This window comes from Falco cherrug, chromosome 12 (assembly GCF_023634085.1).
Source record: "Falco cherrug isolate bFalChe1 chromosome 12, bFalChe1.pri, whole genome shotgun sequence".
Classification (NCBI taxonomy): domain Eukaryota; kingdom Metazoa; phylum Chordata; class Aves; order Falconiformes; family Falconidae; genus Falco; species Falco cherrug.
Genome location: NC_073708.1, coordinates 29,548,190 through 29,567,133, shown reverse-complemented (window position 1 = coordinate 29,567,133; position 18,944 = coordinate 29,548,190). Strand labels below are relative to the sequence as shown.

Sequence of the window (18,944 nt, the reverse complement as noted above, 5' to 3'; positions counted from 1 at the left end):
GTTCCTGGAAGGGAAATTTCTGTGTTGCAAATGGGGACAGTAAGAGCTTCCTAGGAGCTTTCCACTAAAACCTGCAAAGAATTTCAAATTCGCCTAAAAAGGGGTGGGGAAGGAAAGAGTTAAATCCTGATATCTCTGCGCAGTCTTTAGTCAGGCAAAACTTTTCTAGAGCTCCTGGAGATTTTTGCCTTAGGGAGGCCCCATGTGCTCTGAGTGTTTCAGATGTGAGCTTCTTTCTCCGGGAAGAGGCACAACCGTTGCGCTAACACGTGTGTAACCCACCACCTAGCATGTTTTACATGCTGCAGATGTTGCGGCTCTGCTAGAGCATGAGCTGCCATTTGGCTTGCGGTGAAGAAACATCGATTTTCAGCCCTGGAGGCTCCTCAGTCAAGCCTGATCCTGGTTGTGAGCGCATCTGTCACACCTGAGCAGAGAGAGCTATCAAAGATCTGCCCTGGCTGCTGAAACACGGCAGCAGTTAGCTTTACTCCGCACACTGCGTATCTGAAGCTCCTGTGTATCCTCGATTGCAGATGCTGGTGGTCAAAAAAGTAGCAAGCACTCACAATTAAAGACAAAACTGGCTAAATTCGCTTTCCAGCGAACTCACAGGATGAACTACAGCTACCCTGACATGCCCGAGACCCCGAGCAGTCTTTGTGCCTCTGCTGCATTCCGCTATTTGCAGCGGTCTCCAGGGAGTAGGAAATGGCTGCTTTTTTTTTTTTTTTCTTTTTTTTTTCCCCAGCACAGAACTGTAGAAGAGAAGCTTAAAAGCGACATTAATTATGATTTTTAAAAAAAGGATGGAGCAGCCAGCTAGCTCTTCTGGTTGCCACCATGCATGGAGCCACAGGAAAGCCTTTGGTGCCCAACACCCCCCCCCCCCCCCCCCGTCCCCGATGCCCTGCAGCTGGTTTCCTTTCCCAGTGCCCCCTGCATTATGTCACTTGCCTGGCTTGGCATCAGAGTGCCCACAAGCACTTGCTTACACCGGTGTGCTGCGCTGGGAGGTCACTGAGGGATATCACACTGGCAGCAAACCTTGCAAAACTTTTGTTGAAAGCATGACAGCCTGAGGAGATAGGCAAGGTGTGGCTGAAAGGACAGGGAGCACCTTTTATTAGGCCGAGGGATACATAGCTGAAAAAATCAAAACACGCTTTCAAGCACAAAAGCCCTTCTGCAGCTCAGAGTATTTGGGGCAGCATCTGGTGTCTGAGGGTTATAGGTGGTGGGAAAGGTGCTGTGTTACTCACACCAGCTTGGAGGTAGGTGGGTTCAGCTCGGTTCTCTTTTTTCACACAGCATGGTCTCCATTTCAGACAGCAAATGTCACTTTCTTCCTTCCAGCAGCTGTGACAGGGCTCTGGCTGTACTGCTGTGCCCAAAAGCTGGTCTGGTTTCTTCAAAGCTTGTCTGCAATGTCATCTATTGACCTAGGAAAAGCTGTGATTTCTGCCTGCACGCTTCGCCTTGCTTTTAACCTGGAACAGTTACGTATTCTTACCCAAGTCTCTAGGTAACTGGAGACAATTCCGAAATTCTGCACAAAACGACAGGAGGTGAGTTTGGGAAATAAAGGGCAGCAACTCCTCTGTAATAGCATTAAAAGCACCAGAGCCAGGCTGACTGAGGATATCAACACTTGTCTCCAGTGAAGCCAGGGACAGTGCAGCAGCTCCCTCAACAGTGAATCTGGCTCGCACCCTGGTTAGCTCTCAGTTTGAGGCTTTGTGCAGACTCCCCTCCCAACATATCCTCCTCAGTTACTCCTGAAAGAAAGATCAGGAGTGGGTGATTTCTCCTCTGGAGGTGTAGGAGCAGGTTGCTTCTATCTCTTCCCTCAACATATCAGAGAAAAACAGACCCTCTACCAGCCTGGGAGAAAGAGAAGGATGTGAACAGGAGTCACAGATGTGATGCACATGATGAAACAGATGGAAGACATAACCTAAATTACTTACCTTCAGACCAAAAAAAAAGGTCTCTATCTCCCATATCAAGATGACACCATCAGCACCTCAGACTGTGGCGGGACATCAGAGAAAGCACCTGTAAGTAGCACCTCTGAGATAGAGACCTTCCAACCCTGATGGAGAATGTAAGTTTCCCTGCTCAACTTCCCTGTGAAATCATCCAGAACCCAGAGAGTTAATCTTTCTCCCCAAAACCGTATCCTGTCCTTTCCTTAGCTAGGAGCTAGTCTGGCTACTCATCTTATTTGAAAGAGTGTAGTTTCACTTCGCTGGTGGTGTCAATGCTCCTGTGCCAGAAAACTGTCAACTCTTGTTGGCGGGCGACTCCTTGCCTCGCAGAGGGGTGAAACTCTCCTCCCTCAGTGATTCACTGTGCCACTTCCAGCATGAGGGAGAGCTCATCCCAGCCCTATAATCTGCATTAGTCTGGATGGGAACGGACACCTCAGTGCGATAAAAGTTCAGAGCTGATTACAGGCTCTTGGCTGATAAAAGAGATAATGGTAATTAACCGCTCTGGGATGACAATGGTTTATTGCTGGCTGATGTCCTGATGCTTTTCTTAAGCGTTTTGTAAAACAAAAAAAAATTGGGCCTCGCCAAGGATGGAGAGGGCAGAAGGAGAGAGAAAGCTGTTGTCTAAATCTCCAGCTCAGCATGCGAGGCTGGAGAAGCATGCCTAGGTTTTAACGTGAGCTGGAGACCGGATCTGTGCGCTTATCCATTCTCAGACCTAATCTGGGAGTCACAGAATTTCTGTGTGTGGGTGTAGAAAGGCCACTGCTCCCCATCAGTGTAGTTTTGCAGCCATCACATTTCTGCACTTGCCAGAGGTACAAAAAAAATTGTTTTTTGATTGTGTCAGGAGGTACTGAAATTGCTGTCTCGTTTTACTAGGTATTGCTATAATCGAGTCTGCCAAACTGAATTTTACAGGAATCTCTCATATTAAAGGAGACTGAGCAATCAAACCCTCGTCACCTTCCTGTGCAGACACCTTTGCCAATCACTTATTTGCAGGGGTGAGAACCAGTCTATTTATTCAGTCCTCAGACTGATAATTGTTCTGTACCTCCATGCAATGATCCACACGTGGGGACATGTCTTGTCACTCTTGATAGAAAGAGGCAGGAACCTCTTCTCGAAGCTTTCAGCTTCCTTCTGCTCAGCTCCATACATGTGGGAGTCAGTTCCCGATGTGGATTGCCACTGAGGCACAACTGCCATCAAAAGGAGGTGACCAACTCAGAGGGAAGTAAAATGGCTTAATAGATACCAGCAATCAGCTCTTGACCTGATTTTATACTGAGCTTTCCAGGGAAAAAGGGACATTTGTAGTCTATCAGCATAGCACTGAACCATATTAAATACGCCTCCATTTATCTTCAATAAGACTAATACAGTTCCTTATTATTAGAACAATGGTATATTTTTGTCATCCTTAATTATTAACTTATCTGGCTGAAATTGCTTCACTTATGAAAAGGATATGCTACGTAACTGTAATAGCTATACAACTCTTATATAACCAACATTTTAAACTTCTTTTTCCAGCTGGTCTTTTCCTTTTTTTACTTTGCTTTCAGCTTTTCTACTTTTCTTTGGCATAGGTAAGTAAACCCAAAGGGCTAGATCCTACAGTTACACTGATGTTTTTGGAGCGTGGCCTGGAGTTTTATCAGTTTACATCATCTGGGAGTGGGCCCATGAAATTTTTAAAACGTTGACATAAATGAAAGCAGACAGGTGACAGAGTGACAGCACCGGATGGAGAGAATGGCGATGGCCAAGGCAGCAAAAGTCTTAGCTTTATTTGGAGGAAAAGGGCCCGCAAGTGCATCTTGTACCGGGAGACTAAACACACATGCAGATTGGCTGGGAGCTGAAAACGGGAGAAAAATGTGGCCTGTACAGAAAAATAACTTCCAGTGTTTTCCTCTGGTGACACTGGCATGCCTTCACCATCTTGTTAGCCCCAAATGCTTTTCACATTTTCCCACAGCATTTGCCACCACTGCAGGCAAGAGGAGGCCAGAGGTGAGTGATGGGCAAGGGTACCCTGGAGTCACTCATAGCCAAATGTGGTTCGTAATGGCCTTCACCACAAAGTTCACTCTGAGCATCTTGGAGGCCACTGGAACAGGTGTTTTTTATACCACGAGTCCAGAATAATACCTTTATTGCCTTTCGGTGCCTGCAGCTCCTTTCCGATGCCCGGCACAGTCAATGTCCCCAGGGTGTCACCGATGGAAGGAGACAGGGGACCACCCTCTCCAAATGGTGCCCCTCCTCGTGCTCAGGCAGCCCCACGCCCAGGCAGGACTATGAAGCCAACTGATGGCTGCCCACAAGCTTGCTCTTCCCCAGTGCTCACCCACAAAGATTGCGGCCTCCCTCCGTTTGTAGTTTCAGTGCTGGAACCCCAGGTCCTTCAGTAACCAGCCCATCACGCCTGCTACCTTGCCACAGCCGTTTCGTTTTTGCTGCTGAGGACACTGGCCCCAGTGTCAATGAAGGGAGGGCTGAAATCCTTTCCCAGCCTGGCTCTCTGTTTTGACAAGTGATTCTTTTTATAAATCCCAGACAGTGTGTCTTTTCACAGGCAGTTGTAAAGCTGGATTTAATACGTGTCAGAGAGAATACACAAAAGCTCTCACGTGTTCTACAGCACAGTCATTTTTTTTCGGCAGCTCTGTGAACGCATTGACCTTGCCTCCTGATGCAGTGTATGGCCATCGAAGGATGGACCCCATTCTGCCATCGCTGATATTCCAGATTGCAGTTCACACACTAGATCTGCTCCCAAGATGGTTACTGGGGTCCCACCAGCCATCTACAAAATAACTCATTGCTGGGGGACCGGAGCCACACAACACAACCAGTATGCAAGCACACAGGGTACAGCCCAGGGATCTTTGGTTCCTTGTCCTGCCTTGCAGAACCAATTATTCCTTCTCTTGGTGAAGCCATTCCCAGTGCAAACAGGGTGACTGCAGCCTTGAGAGGACAAGCGCAAGGCAAGGAAGAAAGAGTAACATCACCCTGAGGACCAGGTGGGCTAGGCAGGCTGGGCTACAGCCACCTGGAGACCCCTTCCTATCACAGATGTTAAACAAATCCTTCCACATTAGATTTGGTCCACCTACACCTAAAATAACCTAATCATCCTAAAGATCTTTGTCTAAGCCCTCAGATGGTGTTTCATTTTCCCTGATAGCTACCTGGCAGTTTCTAATCCCATGGTCCCTTTTTGATCAATTCTCCAACGGCCACCACAGCTACAGCTAGCTGTTGTACTAAGCCTCTGCCCTCCTCCTCCTCAAGTTGTCATGCATCTCTACTCCCTCATGTGAAATATTTGTGAAACCTGAGAAGCGGGTCCTGGGTCATGGATATTCTACTGTTAAATGCTGGAAGCCAGGCAACTGAGCAACACAATGTAAACCCCATTCTTGCCATACACCCTCTGAAGAGGTTTTCTAAGGTACAGTATGCAGGTTTGATGAATCAACCATCAGTAGAAATGTCTCAGCTGTCTTTTGAAATCTCCTGGGCCTCACAAATGTGCATCCAGGTGGAGAAAGGTCCCATGGAGCCACTCCAGTTCCTAAGTCCCTGCTCTTCAGACAGGTAGGACTGTCACACCAGCTATTTTCCATTTAGGTTTGCACTATCAAAAGGATTTAGCAGTGTTTGGCTGCCCCTCCTCACGTTCCCTGGAAATGTACCCCAATCCCAGCACACAGCTATCAGGTGTTAGGTGGGGTTCGTGCTTCTCCTGCCTGGTACAGACCTGCTTTGCCTCAGAAAGGCACAGAGCAGTCCCCAAACCGGGGTGGCTTTAAATCTTGCTATGTCACAAAACGACTTTTTTCTTTCAGAGCTAATACATAAGTATGTGTCATCCCTCTGGAATATTCTGCCAGTTGTTCAGATATCATCAGTCTATAAAACAGCTCACAGTATTTCCCTCTATTTTGACATTTTTCTTCAATTACTCGATGTACGAAAGCGCTCAAGATCCACCCGGCCCATTTCCAGAACAGCACGTGACAACCTGCCCAGTGTCGCACAGAAAGCCCCATTCCAGTTCCCCAGCAGGCTTGTCCTTTGAGGCAACCAAACGTACTTTGGGTTTCTCGGTAGAGGGAGCTTCTCACACAGCAGTTTGAACACCATCTCCCTGCAGCCCTCTGAAACCACATCCCATTTCTGACAGCACCGGCCCAGTGCCAAGCTAAAGTGCAGGAAACCTGAAGGTGGGTGATTAGGGAAAAGCGCTCCTATCCCTAGTAACCATGGGTTGTTTTGTTTATTGAGTTGAGAAGGCTTGCAGCCTTCCCAAATTCTTCATTACTTTTCATAACTATTACTATTAAAAGGCTCATCCTTTCAACGTCCTGGTACCACCCAACAGCAGCTCTGTGGCAGTCAGTACCAGGGCTATGAGAGCTTGCACGAAAAAAGGGGCTTTCTAATGCTTTTCAATGCCTTTCTTTGGTTCCACTTGTTACCGAAATCTCAGAATGAAAAACTTATCAACACCAAGGCGATGTAGATAAGCTGACACTTATTTATTGACGGCCGGGTGCGTGAGTGAGTCTCCTCACGATCAACGCACACCAGGCTTCAAAATCATACACCTTATATAGAACTTATTCATACATATTCATTAAGTACTCATGCATAAACATAGTATTTCCCAAAAATCATTAACATACTCTCGCTTCGTATGTTAATTAGCTTATCAGTCCTTTGCGCTTGCGCAAATTCTTCCAAGAATTGTGGGCAGGGGTCTTTGGGAGGAAGGCCGTAGGTCTTCCTCATGGTGTACTTCTCACCCTTTGCCTGGAATGTGATGGTCTTGCAAGTTTGCAGTGTTCTTATTGGTCTGAGCTAATTTATGTCCTTGTCGACCATCTGTTTCTTCTTCTTGTTTCTTTTAGTCACTCCCTCTAGAGAACTTATAAACAGGCCCCTTGTTAGAGAAAGTTAGAGAAAGAGAAAACAGACTCCTTCTTTCATTAGTTATTTCATTAATTATTTCTTTCAAACTATATGGTTACATGACCTAATTACTATACCTACATTCTTTGAGTAAATATATTTACACTTAACTTATTGCCCCTATTCCATACAATTTATTCATATCAATTATTTAAGTTCATGATTTCTTGGCAGGTAACTACGAGTTGTTTCATTCGGTTGCTCTCAGTTCCCATTAATTCTGTATTCTGTCATCTCAATACACTTTCTACCTACAGAAGGCTAATCAAATACAAAGAAATCTCTAACTGACTAATATCTAAAATCTCAAATCTGTTATCTAAGTTCTAAACATTCTTATTCAATGATTCGGACCCATTCTTTTGGCCTTGGTACAGGGCTGTACAGAGGATTTCATAGCAGCTTTTGTTGTGCAACTACTAGTTTCATTAAAATATATTTCTTATTCCTCTATATTTCTATTAAAATTATTTTATAAAATCAAATGAAGTTAATTAATTCTAACCATTAGCAAATCTGTAACACACTGAAATGCCTCTTGATACTTTTCTTACGTTTTCAGCCTACATTTGTCCGTAGCTCAAACGCTCTGTGCGTTATTATCAAGCCCTTTTTAGCTGTCTCCTTAGACAAACCTTGTCATTCTTTCTTTGTCCAAAAGTCTTTGCACAGTTATTACTAAGTCCTGCTTGGTAATGAACAGTCCTGCACAGTATTGGCAGGGCAATCTGTGATGCGCTCTCACCAAGGAGATGGGTACCTTTGGCGGGGACAACGAGAGGTCCCCGCTCTGCTCACTGCACCACACCTACACAAGTGTGTGTGGGGTGAGCTTCACCAGAGAGCTGAGCCAGGGAGGAAAAAAAATCGATTTAAAACCCAGTTCATTTCTTCAGTCAGATCAGTTCCCCAGCCTGCTTTACTGAGTGACAGCAGAAGCATTTGTACTGCACAGCGTGCCCAGAACAGCATGAGTGGGTGGATGGGATGGCAGGAGGGGGAGGGAGGAGAGGAAGAAGGCTGCTTTTTTAAGAAGCACTAACAGCTTAAACACACTTAAAATGATAATTTAATTGAAGAGACCGGGGATTTTAGTCATACAAAGATACCAAGGGAACCTTAGCCTTCCAAACCAGATTTGCAGATGATGTTTTCCTAAGCCTACACAGATTGTTGGATGATGTTTTCTCACACCTATAATAATTAAAATTGAAAAACGTCAGCATTTAAAATATCTGTCTCCCCTTCCCTCATCCCCTTCTGATTCCTGTATTTTCTACGCTGAGCATTGCTGTATGCACTGCAACACAGGCAATTTCATCATAATCTAAACGGTTATTCACTCCTCTTTTTGTTTTAAAGCAGTTTCACACCTCAATTGAGCTCACCTACTCCCTTCTTTCTGCCTAGGGCCTTACACGGAAAACATCATAAACGCTTTTAATAGGTCTTCATAAAACCAATTTCAAAACAGTATTTACACTGAAGGTATAAATCTTCCCTTATGAATAAATGATGCTGTTATCCAACAAGTCCTGCACTTGATCACACTCAAATCAAGAATAATTACTTAGCTCCTTCAGAGAGGTTAAAATAACCTGTCGTAGGGCACGGGAAACTTCTTTTCCATGCATAATTTCAGTCAGCAGACAAATAAGTAAATAAAAGCAGATAACATCAACTGGGATGTAAGAAGGAAAAGAGCTAGTGGGCAGACTAGGCACAACCACAACAAATATAATTTGGCCATGAATAAATTTAGGCTGGGAATGAGGAGACCATTTCCAAATATCAGAGCTGTGAAGTTTCAGACTAGTCTTCAATAAAAGCAGTGGGACAAAAAAAAAAAAAAAAGGACAGGGTTCAAAACAAAGCCTCTGAAGTTGTCTGAAGGAGACTCTAATCCAGGGATTCTCAAATTACGGCCCACGGGCCAGATACGGCCCCCCAGGGTCCTCAATCCGGCCCCTGGTATTTACAGACCCCCCCCGGCCCCCTCCACGCCAGGGGTTTGGGGGGGGAAACCAAGCAGCCGCAGATGACTGCCTGCCACTTCATCTGCATGCCGGCCCCCTGGTTAAAAAGTTTGAGGACCCCTGCTCTAATCTATGGCTGCCTGCCACAGCTGAACTCTGAACCTTGATGCAGCAACCCCTCCCAGCCTGCTGCTCCCAAGTATCTCCTGTGGCAGCTAAAGGAAAAGGTTGTTACATTATCTATTAGTTTGAATTAATTAACCACATTTGATTTTAAATAGGAATATAGAGTTATAAGAAATATTTTAGTGGAATTTGTGTTTGTATAGCAACCGACAGCTACTATGAAAACCTCTGTACAGCCCCGTACCAAGGCCGAAGGGACTGGTCAGAATCACCTAGTAGGAATGTTTAGAACTTAGATAACAGTTTCATGGTTGGATGCAGTGTTTATGTGTAGCCTAGGAGAATGTATTGAGATGTCAGAATGTAGAATTAATGGGAACTGGGGAGAGTGGAATGAAGCAACTTGTAGTTACCCGCCAAGAAACAGCGAATGCAGGTAAAAGGTAACTCCGGCAGGGGGCAACGCGACCACAGACTCATGTACCACCTACCCGAATAATACCCCAGACCCATTTCCAGACCTTTCTAACCTTTACTGCGCAGAATCGGATATGGGAGGAGAGTATGTTAACGATTTTCGGGAGATACTATGTTTATGCATGAATAGTTAATGAATATGTATGAGTAAGTCCTAGATAAGGTGTACGATTTTGAAACTTGGTGTGCGTTGATCGTGAGAGCACTCACTCGCGCACCCGGCCGTTAATAAAGAAGTGTCTGCTTATCTGCATCACATTGATGTTGATAAGTTCTTTATTCCCAGATTTCGGTAACACTTTCTGGCAACCCAGATGGGACTTCGTTGAGAGAGACTGGAGGAGTCGGGGACCTGATCGGTTCCAGCCGGCACTGAGGATTTCTCAGGGATACCCATCGATCCCCGATCCATAAGGCTCTTCGCGACGTTCCCTGGATTTTGGTAAGACACTTCTTGTGTGTAATTGTAGTAAGTGGGTTAGAGTCCCACTAAAGTAAGTGGGTTAGAGTCCCACTGTATATGTCTGCCTATCAGACGTGGCGAAAGCTGCGCAGGGTTGGACAATAGTGGATTGCGGAGACAAGAGAAGCTATATGCTATAGTGTTCTCAAAGGTAGCACCTCTAACAAGAAGTTAGAACTTTTTCATGTGTTATTTTGTGGAATTTTTTTAATTTTCTTTGATTGTATACCGAGTAAGAATTAAGGAGTGTGTAATATTGTGTTATATACCTTTATTTAAGGTAACAATTGTGGAAAAGTGTGAGTGTGGTGAGACGTGCAATTGAGCACAAAGCGAGTGTGGAGTTCGGATCCGCGGATCGAAGTGACAGATTTGAGTGATTGTATATTGTATTGTAAAGTGATTATATTATACCATGGCATCTATGTTAACTCATTTGTTTAAAAGTAAAAGTATGGGTAATCTGGCTGCAAATGACAAAATCCCAAAAATTCTCCATTAGGATGTTTATTGGCACATTGGGGAGATTTACACGATGATCTGCGAAAGAGATGATTGAGTATTGTAATAATTGGTGGCCTCTGTATACACTGGATGATCAGGAAAAGTGGCCCATGAATGGGACACTGAATTATAACACTACTCTGCAGTTAATGCTGTTCTGTAGAAGACAGGGGAAATGGAGTGAAATGCCATATGTAGATTTGTTCTTTTACTTAAGACAGAGAAGGGATTGGCAGAATGAATGCAAGCTAACTAGTGGAGATAATTTGATAATGGCTATAACTTCTGATAATAAGAAAGTGAAAAAATGTTGTTCAACTTGTGAGATTGGAAAGGATTGTTTGAAGAAGAGAATTGTCTCTGAAACTGATGAAGGACCAGAATTAGATACATTCCCTCCTAGGAGAGAAAGGAATCTGGGTCGAGAATATAGGGAACAGGAACAGGTGGAGGAACCAGAAAGTAGTGGAATAGAGGATGTGGAGGAGGGACTGTCCGAGATTGCAATTCGGGACCCTGTTTCCCGAAGAACTCGACAACAGGCACAAACAATAGCTCCCCTGCGACAGGGAGTTGGTAATAATGGGCCAGTGTATGTGAAAGTGCCTTTTTCAGTTATGGACTTGATGGCTTGGAAACAGGCAGCAGGAATTTATAGAGAAGATCCTGAAAGAGTGGGCAGAGTGGTAGATACTATAATCAGAACGCAGAACCCGGACTGGAATGATTTACAGGTGATCCTGAATAATTTGTTGGATGATACAGAAAAGCAGATGGTATTAAAGACTGGCAAAGCACAGGCAGAAGTGGCTGTGTTGAGTGGAACAACAGGTGGAACATTAGAGCAGAATTTCCCATCTGGGGATCCGCAGTGGGATCCAAATAATGTGGGGCACAGAGAAAGACTGAGTCGGTATCAGAAATGGATTTTATATGGAGTTAAACATGCCATGCCTAAATCTTTGAATTGGTCTAAATTATATGAAGTGAGACAAGATAAGAATGAATCTCCCTCAACATTCCTGGAGAGACTGAAGGAAGCTGCCAGAAAATATACTGATTTGAGAGTGGAGACAGAGGCAGCTCAGATACAATTTGCTTTGATTTTTATGAGCCAATCAGCACCAGATATAAGAAAGGAACTCCAGAAACTTGAGGGAGAAGATTCAAGAAGTTTGAATAAAATGCTGGAGGCAGCATGGAAAGTATATTACAACAGAGAAAAAAAAGAAAGAAAAATCAGGAAAAGTAGATTACTGGCCATAATGACAGAGATGACAGGCAGAGGAAGAGGCAGAGGAAAAGGACAAGGGCTCAATGGAAGGGGAGGATTTACGAACTGTGGTAATCGGAATTTTAATACCCCCTTAGGAATAAATCAGTGTGCCTTGTGTAGGGAGGAAGGACACTGGAAAAGGGATTGTCCTAAAAATAGAAATGTTCAGCAGGAGATAGCCAAAGTAATGGTTTTAGATGATTGAAGGGGACCGGAGGGGAACCCAGCTGAGCCTCTGGTTATAATTAAGCTGGGAGAAAAAGAAGTTAAATTTTTAGTGGATACAGGAGCGACATTTTCGGTATTAAATACCTGTAAAGGAAAAATTGGAGCAAAAACAGCCAATATAATAGGAGCAACAGGGAAAGAAGAAAACAGGCCATTCCTGCACCCCCTGGATTTGAAATTTGGAAATAAGATAATTACACATGAATTCTTGTATGTACCAGAATGTCCGGTACCCTTGTTAGGAAGGGATTTGTTATCCAAATTAAATGCACAAATTGTTTTTGAGGAAGGAGAATTTTTCTTGAAAATACCTGAGTCAAAAACGGGAGAAATCTTGATGATACAAGAAAAGGTAAAGGAGCAGGAAATTCCACCAGAGGTGGATTCTGCAGTGATCCTACAGTATGGGAAACAGATATTCCTGGTAAATCAAAACTAGCAGAGCCTGTCAAAATGAACTTAAAGGAAGGAGCAGGGACAGTAAAAATTAAGCAATATCCAATCAAACCAGAAGTTGGACAGGAACTAAAGAAATTGATTGATAAATTTCTGGAGTACAAAATTTTGGAAGAATGTGAATCTGAGTATAATACTCCTATTTTACCAGTCAGAAAACCCTCGGGTGAATATAGGTTAGTGCAAGACCTGAGAGCAGTAAATCGAATAGTTAAGGACATTTATCCTGTAGTAGCAAATCCTTATACGTTGTTAACAGCATCAAAGGACACTTATCAGTGGTTTACAGTGCTTGATTTGAAAGATGCTTTCTTTTGTATACCTTTGGAAAAGGGAAGCAGAAAACTGTTTGCTTTTGAATGGGAAAATCCACAAACTGGGCGAAAGATGCAGTTAACATGGACAAGATTACCCCAAGGATTTAAAACAGTCCAACAATTTTTGGAAACCAGCTGGCAAAGGAGCTTGAAATCTGGAAACAGGACAAATCAAGGCCCAGACATTTACTTTTACAATATGTGGATGACATACTGATTGCTACAGAAGAAAGGTTTACTTGTATACAGGTGACTATTGACCTCTTGAATTTTCTTGGACTAAATGGGTACAAGGTATCCAGGAAGAAAGCCCAAATAGCCCACCAGACTGTGATATATCTGGGCTTCGAGATTTCAAAAGGGCAGCGACAATTAGGAAAATATCACAAAGAAACCATTTGCAGTATACCTGAGCTGAGAAATACTCATGAACTCAGAGCGTTTTTGGGAATGACAGGGTGGTGTCGCCTTTGGATTACAAACTATGGGCTAATAGCTAAACTGTTGTATAAGGCCCAAAAGAATTCTCCCTTTGTATGGGGCCCACAACAGCAAAGGGCTTTTGTAGAGTTAAAACGTGCCTTAATGTCTGCATCTGCTTTGGGACTTCTGGATTTAACCAAAGATTTTCAGTTGTTTGTTCATGAAAGACAATGCCTTGCACTGGGTGTGTTAACTCAGAAGTCAGGAAACTGGAAATGACCGGTCGGATACTTCTCCAAACAACTGGACACAGTGAGTAGAGGGTGGCCAAACTGCCTTCGAGCAGTGGCGGCAACAGTAATGCTCATACAAGAAGCTCGGAAATTGACCTTGCAAAGAACAATAACAGTCTATGTCCCACACATGGTGATAACTGTTTTAGAACAAAAGGGGGGACATTGGCTGTCTCCGAGCCGAATGATGAAGTACCAGATGGTACTGACTGAACAGGATGATGTGATTCTAAAGACAACTAACCTGATAAATCCTGCAGTGTTTTTAAGCTCCATACAGGAAGAAGGACAACTGGAACATGACTGCTTGGCTACTATCGAGTATGTTTATTCCAGTCATGAAGATCTGAAGGATTTACCATTGGAGCAACCAGACTGGGAATTATATACAGATGGAAGCAGCTTTATGGAGCAAGGAGTCCAATACGCTGGATATGCGGTAACAACGGATACCACTGTTATAGAAACAAGAGCACTGGTGCGTACCACCTCAGCCCAGAAAGCAGAACTTACTGCTTTGATTCAAGCCTTAGAATTAAGTAGAGGAAAGAAAGTAAATATCTGGACAGACTCAAAATATGCCTTTGGGGTAGTGCATGTTCTCTGGGCTTTGTGGAAAGCAAGAGGGCTATTGTCCTCTCAAGGATCAAACATTAAGCATCAAAAGGAAATTTTAAAATTATTACAAGCACTTCAGAAACCAGATCAAGTAGCAATCATGCACTGTAAGGCACATCCAATCGGGAACACAAAAGAAATTGCTGGAAATAATTTGGCCGATAAAACGGCAAGAAAGGTAGCAAAGAAACAAACGTTACAGATGGCAGTAATTCCTTCTAAAACAGTAACCCTTCCCAGGGACAAGCCAAGATATTAAGAAGATGACAAATTAGGTCAGTTATTAAATGCTAAGAAAAACCTAGCTGGATGGTGGGTAACTCCTAATGGACAAGTAATAATTCCACCTCTTTTGATGAGACAAGTAATCCAAACAAGACAACAGGAATGTCACCGGGGAGCAGAAGCCTTAGTAACTTCTTTACAGAAACAAGTAGTATCAGTTAAAATGTTAGGATTAGCTAAAATGATAACTTCAAAATGTGAAGTATGTTTGAAAAATAATCCAGTGATTAAGAAAAGAGTCTAAATGGGTAGGTTAAAATCTGGTACAGAACCTGGAGATTATTGGCAAGTAGATTTCTCAGAGTTACCTAGACAAAATGGGTACCAGTACATCCTGGTGGGGGTTGATACTTTTACAGGATGGCCAGAAGCCCTTCCCTGTCGCACCACACAACAAAAGAAGTAGTGAAGTGGTTACTACAAGAAGTAATTCCAAGAATTGGAGTTCCTATTGGAATTTCTTCTGACAGGTCCACACTTTGTTGCCAAAATAGTCCAAAGTATTAGCACAGTATTGGGTATTGCTTGGGATTTACATGCGTCCTGGAGGCCACAATCTAGTGGGAAGGTAGAAAGGATGAATCAGACTTTAAAAGGACAAATAAGTAAAATTTGTCAAGAAACTAATCTAAAATGGCCTCAAGCACTTCCATTGACATTACTACAAATTAGAGTACAGCCAAAGAGTGGAACCTCAGTCAGTCCTTATGAATTATTATATGGAAAACCATATAAGTCTCCAGAACCAAATACAAACATACATGTAAAAGGAAAACGAGATGTGTATAACTATTTGCTTTCTCTAGGGAAAACTTTGGCTGCAATTCAGAGTGCAGTAATTTGGAATAAACCTTTATCCCTGGAAAACTCAGTGCATGACTTTCAACCAGGAGACTATGTTTATTTGAAAACGTGGACCTCCGAACCTTTGCAGGAGCGCTGGAGAGGACCTTTCCAGATACTGTTAACCACCTTTACAGCTATCAAGATTGCAGAATCAGATGCTTGGATAATTATACTCAGGTGAAGAAAGCACCTACTCCATGGAAGATTGTTAACCATGACCCAAAGACTTTAAAACTGACTCTGAAACATGTCTAATTTATCATATCAGCTTCTGATTGTTCTTTGGATTTTATGCTGGAAAGTAGTGCTGGTAGGATCATGGGCTGACTTGGTGGATAGAAACAAAAGACAACTAGAAACAGAACAAGTGATTAACATTCCCAAACAAACATTTGAGAAATACTTGATGTTAGGATTGATTAAAGGATTTGCCAATTTGCAGAATGTTACGCAGATTACTGCTTGTTTACCAATACCAAGGACAGTAGGTGAATCTATTCCATAGGGAATTTTAACTATGAATCTGACCAATCTGGAACATAAAAATGAGACCACTTATTGTGAACAAAGGCCAGTAACTCAATGGTATGAACAAGTAAAGGTTATCAAAAAACAGTGGAAGTCGCCAGGTAAAGAAACAGATTGTAAAAAACCTACTGAATTATGATTTTATAACAGGATCCTGACCTAGTGCCATAGCTCAAGTTCTTCTTCCTGGGGGTCCAAATCCCCAGTAGGATGGTGTTCATATGACAAACAACTTAAAACCAATGTGAGCGAAAGTATCATGGAATGGAAGTGTAACAAAAATGGCCAAGGTACGTAATTAGTAGAACAATGGGGCTCTATATGGTCCATGTCCATATTTTCTCAATTTCAGTACATGGCCAGAACTCCTTGGTGTTTTACCTGTGATGGAAAAGATTTTGCAGTTTTACTCTCACTCAATGATAAAGCAACTTCATTTAGAGAGAAGGAGAATAAAATAGTGCCATGGTGGAAATGTGAAAGGGTGTACGATTGCAGCAATGCAGACTTAATAATTCAAAGAATTCCTCCTTTGGCAGCTGCTTTAAAATATGGTTGTTTTTGCCGAGGTCTTAAGAATACTCTCAATTTATCCAGCACATTTACACCCAGGAAAGGAACTCTGTTTAGTTGCAGAAAATCTACCATTCAAAGTCCAGGACATTTAGTTTGGGCATTAAGTGATGGAACCTGGACAACTCATTTACCATTAGATGGTAAGGTAAAACAAATTACTTTAGGCATGCCAACATTGTGCCCGATTTGGAAGAAATCACCATTTAAAGGATCCTTGGAAAGTTTAAAATTAAAACGAACCAAGAGGTCTGATACAAATGATAATACTTGGAACGAACCATCAACAGGAGTAAAAATTGGCTGGGCTCTTGAATCACTTTTGAATCTTACAGCCTCGTATAGAAACAGAGAATGGCTTTATCAGTTAACAGGTCAGGTAGAAAAGTTAATAAACATCACCAAGAAAGGGTTTAAGGAATTGAATATACAGTTACAGGCGACTTCCAAGATGACTTTACAAAATAGAATGGCATTAGATATGCTCCTACTTAAAGAGCACGGGGTATGTGGATATCTCAAGGATAAATTGGACTACTGCTGTATTCATATTCCAAATGTCACTCAAGATGTGGAGCATGATCTGGAGTTACTAGGAAAAACTGAAAAGGAAACAGAATCAATTTGAGAAAATATGTCAGGAGATTGGCTGAGAAAAATTTTTAGCAAATTAGGATGGAATGTAAGCTGTTGGATAATCAAAACTCTGTTTCTGTTACTAATTGTCTTTCTGATGATCATGCTGCTATATGCCTGTCTGAAGAAACAACTTACCAACAGAATTGCAGTTCATCGCATGATCATGAGAGAAGTACCAATTATTCCATGAGGATACAGTCCACCACCAAAATATGCTGAAACAAATGCTATGTAAATAATGTGAAAGTATTGAAATAATTTTCAACACTTTCAAAGGGGGGAAATGTTACATATCTGCTATTAGTTTGAATTAATTAACCATATTTGATTTTAAATAGGAATATAGAGTTATAAGAAATATTTTAGTGGAATTTGTGTTTGTATAGCAACCGACAGCTACTATGAAAACCTCTGTACAGCCCCGTACCAAGGCCGAAGGGATTGGTCAGAATCACCTAGTAGGAATGTTTAGAACTTAGATAACAGTTTCATGGTTGGATGCAGTGTTTATGTGTAGCCTAGGAGAATGTATTGAGATGTCAGAATGTAGAATTAATGGGAACCGGGGAGAGTGGAATGAAGCAACTTGTAGTTACCCGCCAAGAAACAGCGAATGCAGGTAAAAGGTAACTCCGGCAGGGGGCAACGCGACCACAGACTCATGTACCACCTACCCGAATAATACCCCAGACCCATTTCCAGACCTTTCTAACCTTTACTGCGCAGAATCGGATATGGGAGGAGAGTATGTTAACGATTTTCGGGAGATACTATGTTTATGCATGAATAGTTAATGAATATGTATGAGTAAGTCCTAGATAAGGTGTACGATTTTGAAACTTGGTGTGCGTTGATCGTGAGAGCACTCACTCGCGCACCCGGCCGTTAATAAAGAAGTGTCTGCTTATCTGCATCACATTGATGTTGATAAGTTCTTTATTCCCAGATTTCGGTAACAAGGTATTTGTCCTGCTGACAAAGAGGAAGAGGCACTATGTGACACATCAGTGTGCTACCTCACTGTGGCAGGGTCCTCACGCAACACCGACACCACGTTCCTCTCTTAAACCCAGCAGTGCTGCTGCAAGGTCCCTCTGCCACTGCAGGGTCCCTGACAGCACCAGGGACCCTGCTCTGCGCTGCGCCAGCATCTCCTGGGGTGGTCACTGCCTGCAAGGCACCTCGGCCACTGTCCTCTCAAACAGCACACCTCTTCAGGGACATCATGGATTTTACCTAAAAAAAAAAAAAAAAAAAAAGCTTTATCTTCCTCACAGACTTTATAATCTTCCCTCATGCGCTTCCGTTGTGGAGAGGAACTTTCTGCCAGGTTTTGGAGAGCAAGCTGTGTTTTGGAGGGGGGTATCCTCCCTCCTCCCAGGAAGCAGGCTGCACGGCACTTTCCGCAGGGGACACCCGCGCTGCCAGGTCCCCTGGCACCTCAGCCACCACCACCGGGGCGCACAAGAGGGGCACGTGGAGCTGTTCTGCTCCTGCCCCCCAACGCGAAGGCACCCGGTGCAAGCCCCTTGGTCGAGGGACACCGGCCACCACGGCACCCCCACCACACAACTGCCAAGGGCCTGCCCCCCCCGGCATAACCCCTCAGCCCTGACTGGGGGATGCCCGCTCCTTCAGGCCCTGTGTTCCCTGCCCTACACCCCCCCCCAAGCCCTGCCTCGGGCCCTGTCCCCTGCCTCATGACCCGTACCCAGCCCCGGCGGGGGGCCCGGCCCTGACCGGGGACCTGACCCTGCCGCACGCCACCTCCCGGCCGGGGTCCCCCCGCCGCCCGACGGGCACACCTCACCGCTCACGGCGGGGGCGGCGGGCCGGGGGGGCCAGCGGCCGCGGCGATGAGGGGAGCGCGGGGCCCGCTGCGCGCAGCCAATCGGCGCCCTCAGCGCCTGGTCCGATCTCCCCGGAG

At 43.8% G+C, this 18,944-nt stretch overlaps 1 protein-coding gene and 1 long non-coding RNA gene across 2 annotated transcripts; one reads left to right on the top strand and one right to left on the bottom strand.

The window, feature by feature from the left end:
• The first annotated feature begins 10,582 nt into the window (after positions 1-10,582).
• Positions 10,583-17,930, top strand: LOC114016182 (uncharacterized). Its single transcript, XM_055725193.1, has 2 exons — positions 10,583-14,006; positions 15,238-17,930. Exon 1 carries the CDS (start codon positions 10,583-10,585, stop codon positions 12,014-12,016), a length of 1,434 nt encoding a protein of 477 aa, XP_055581168.1. The 3' UTR covers positions 12,017-14,006; positions 15,238-17,930.
• Positions 17,931-17,935: 5 nt separating this feature from the next.
• Positions 17,936-18,933, bottom strand: LOC129737228 (uncharacterized). The gene is made up of 2 exons (XR_008734811.1): positions 18,729-18,933; positions 17,936-18,253 (listed from the first exon to the last, which is right to left on the bottom strand). It is a non-coding gene; the product is annotated as an uncharacterized LOC129737228 (long non-coding RNA).
• Between the last annotated feature and the right edge of the window lie 11 nt (positions 18,934-18,944).

What these genes read in the sequence shown, in the direction of transcription:
- LOC114016182 (XM_055725193.1), top strand. Translation starts at nt 10,583, where the DNA reads ATGATTGAGTATTGTAATAATTGGTGGCCTCTGTATACACTGGATGAT.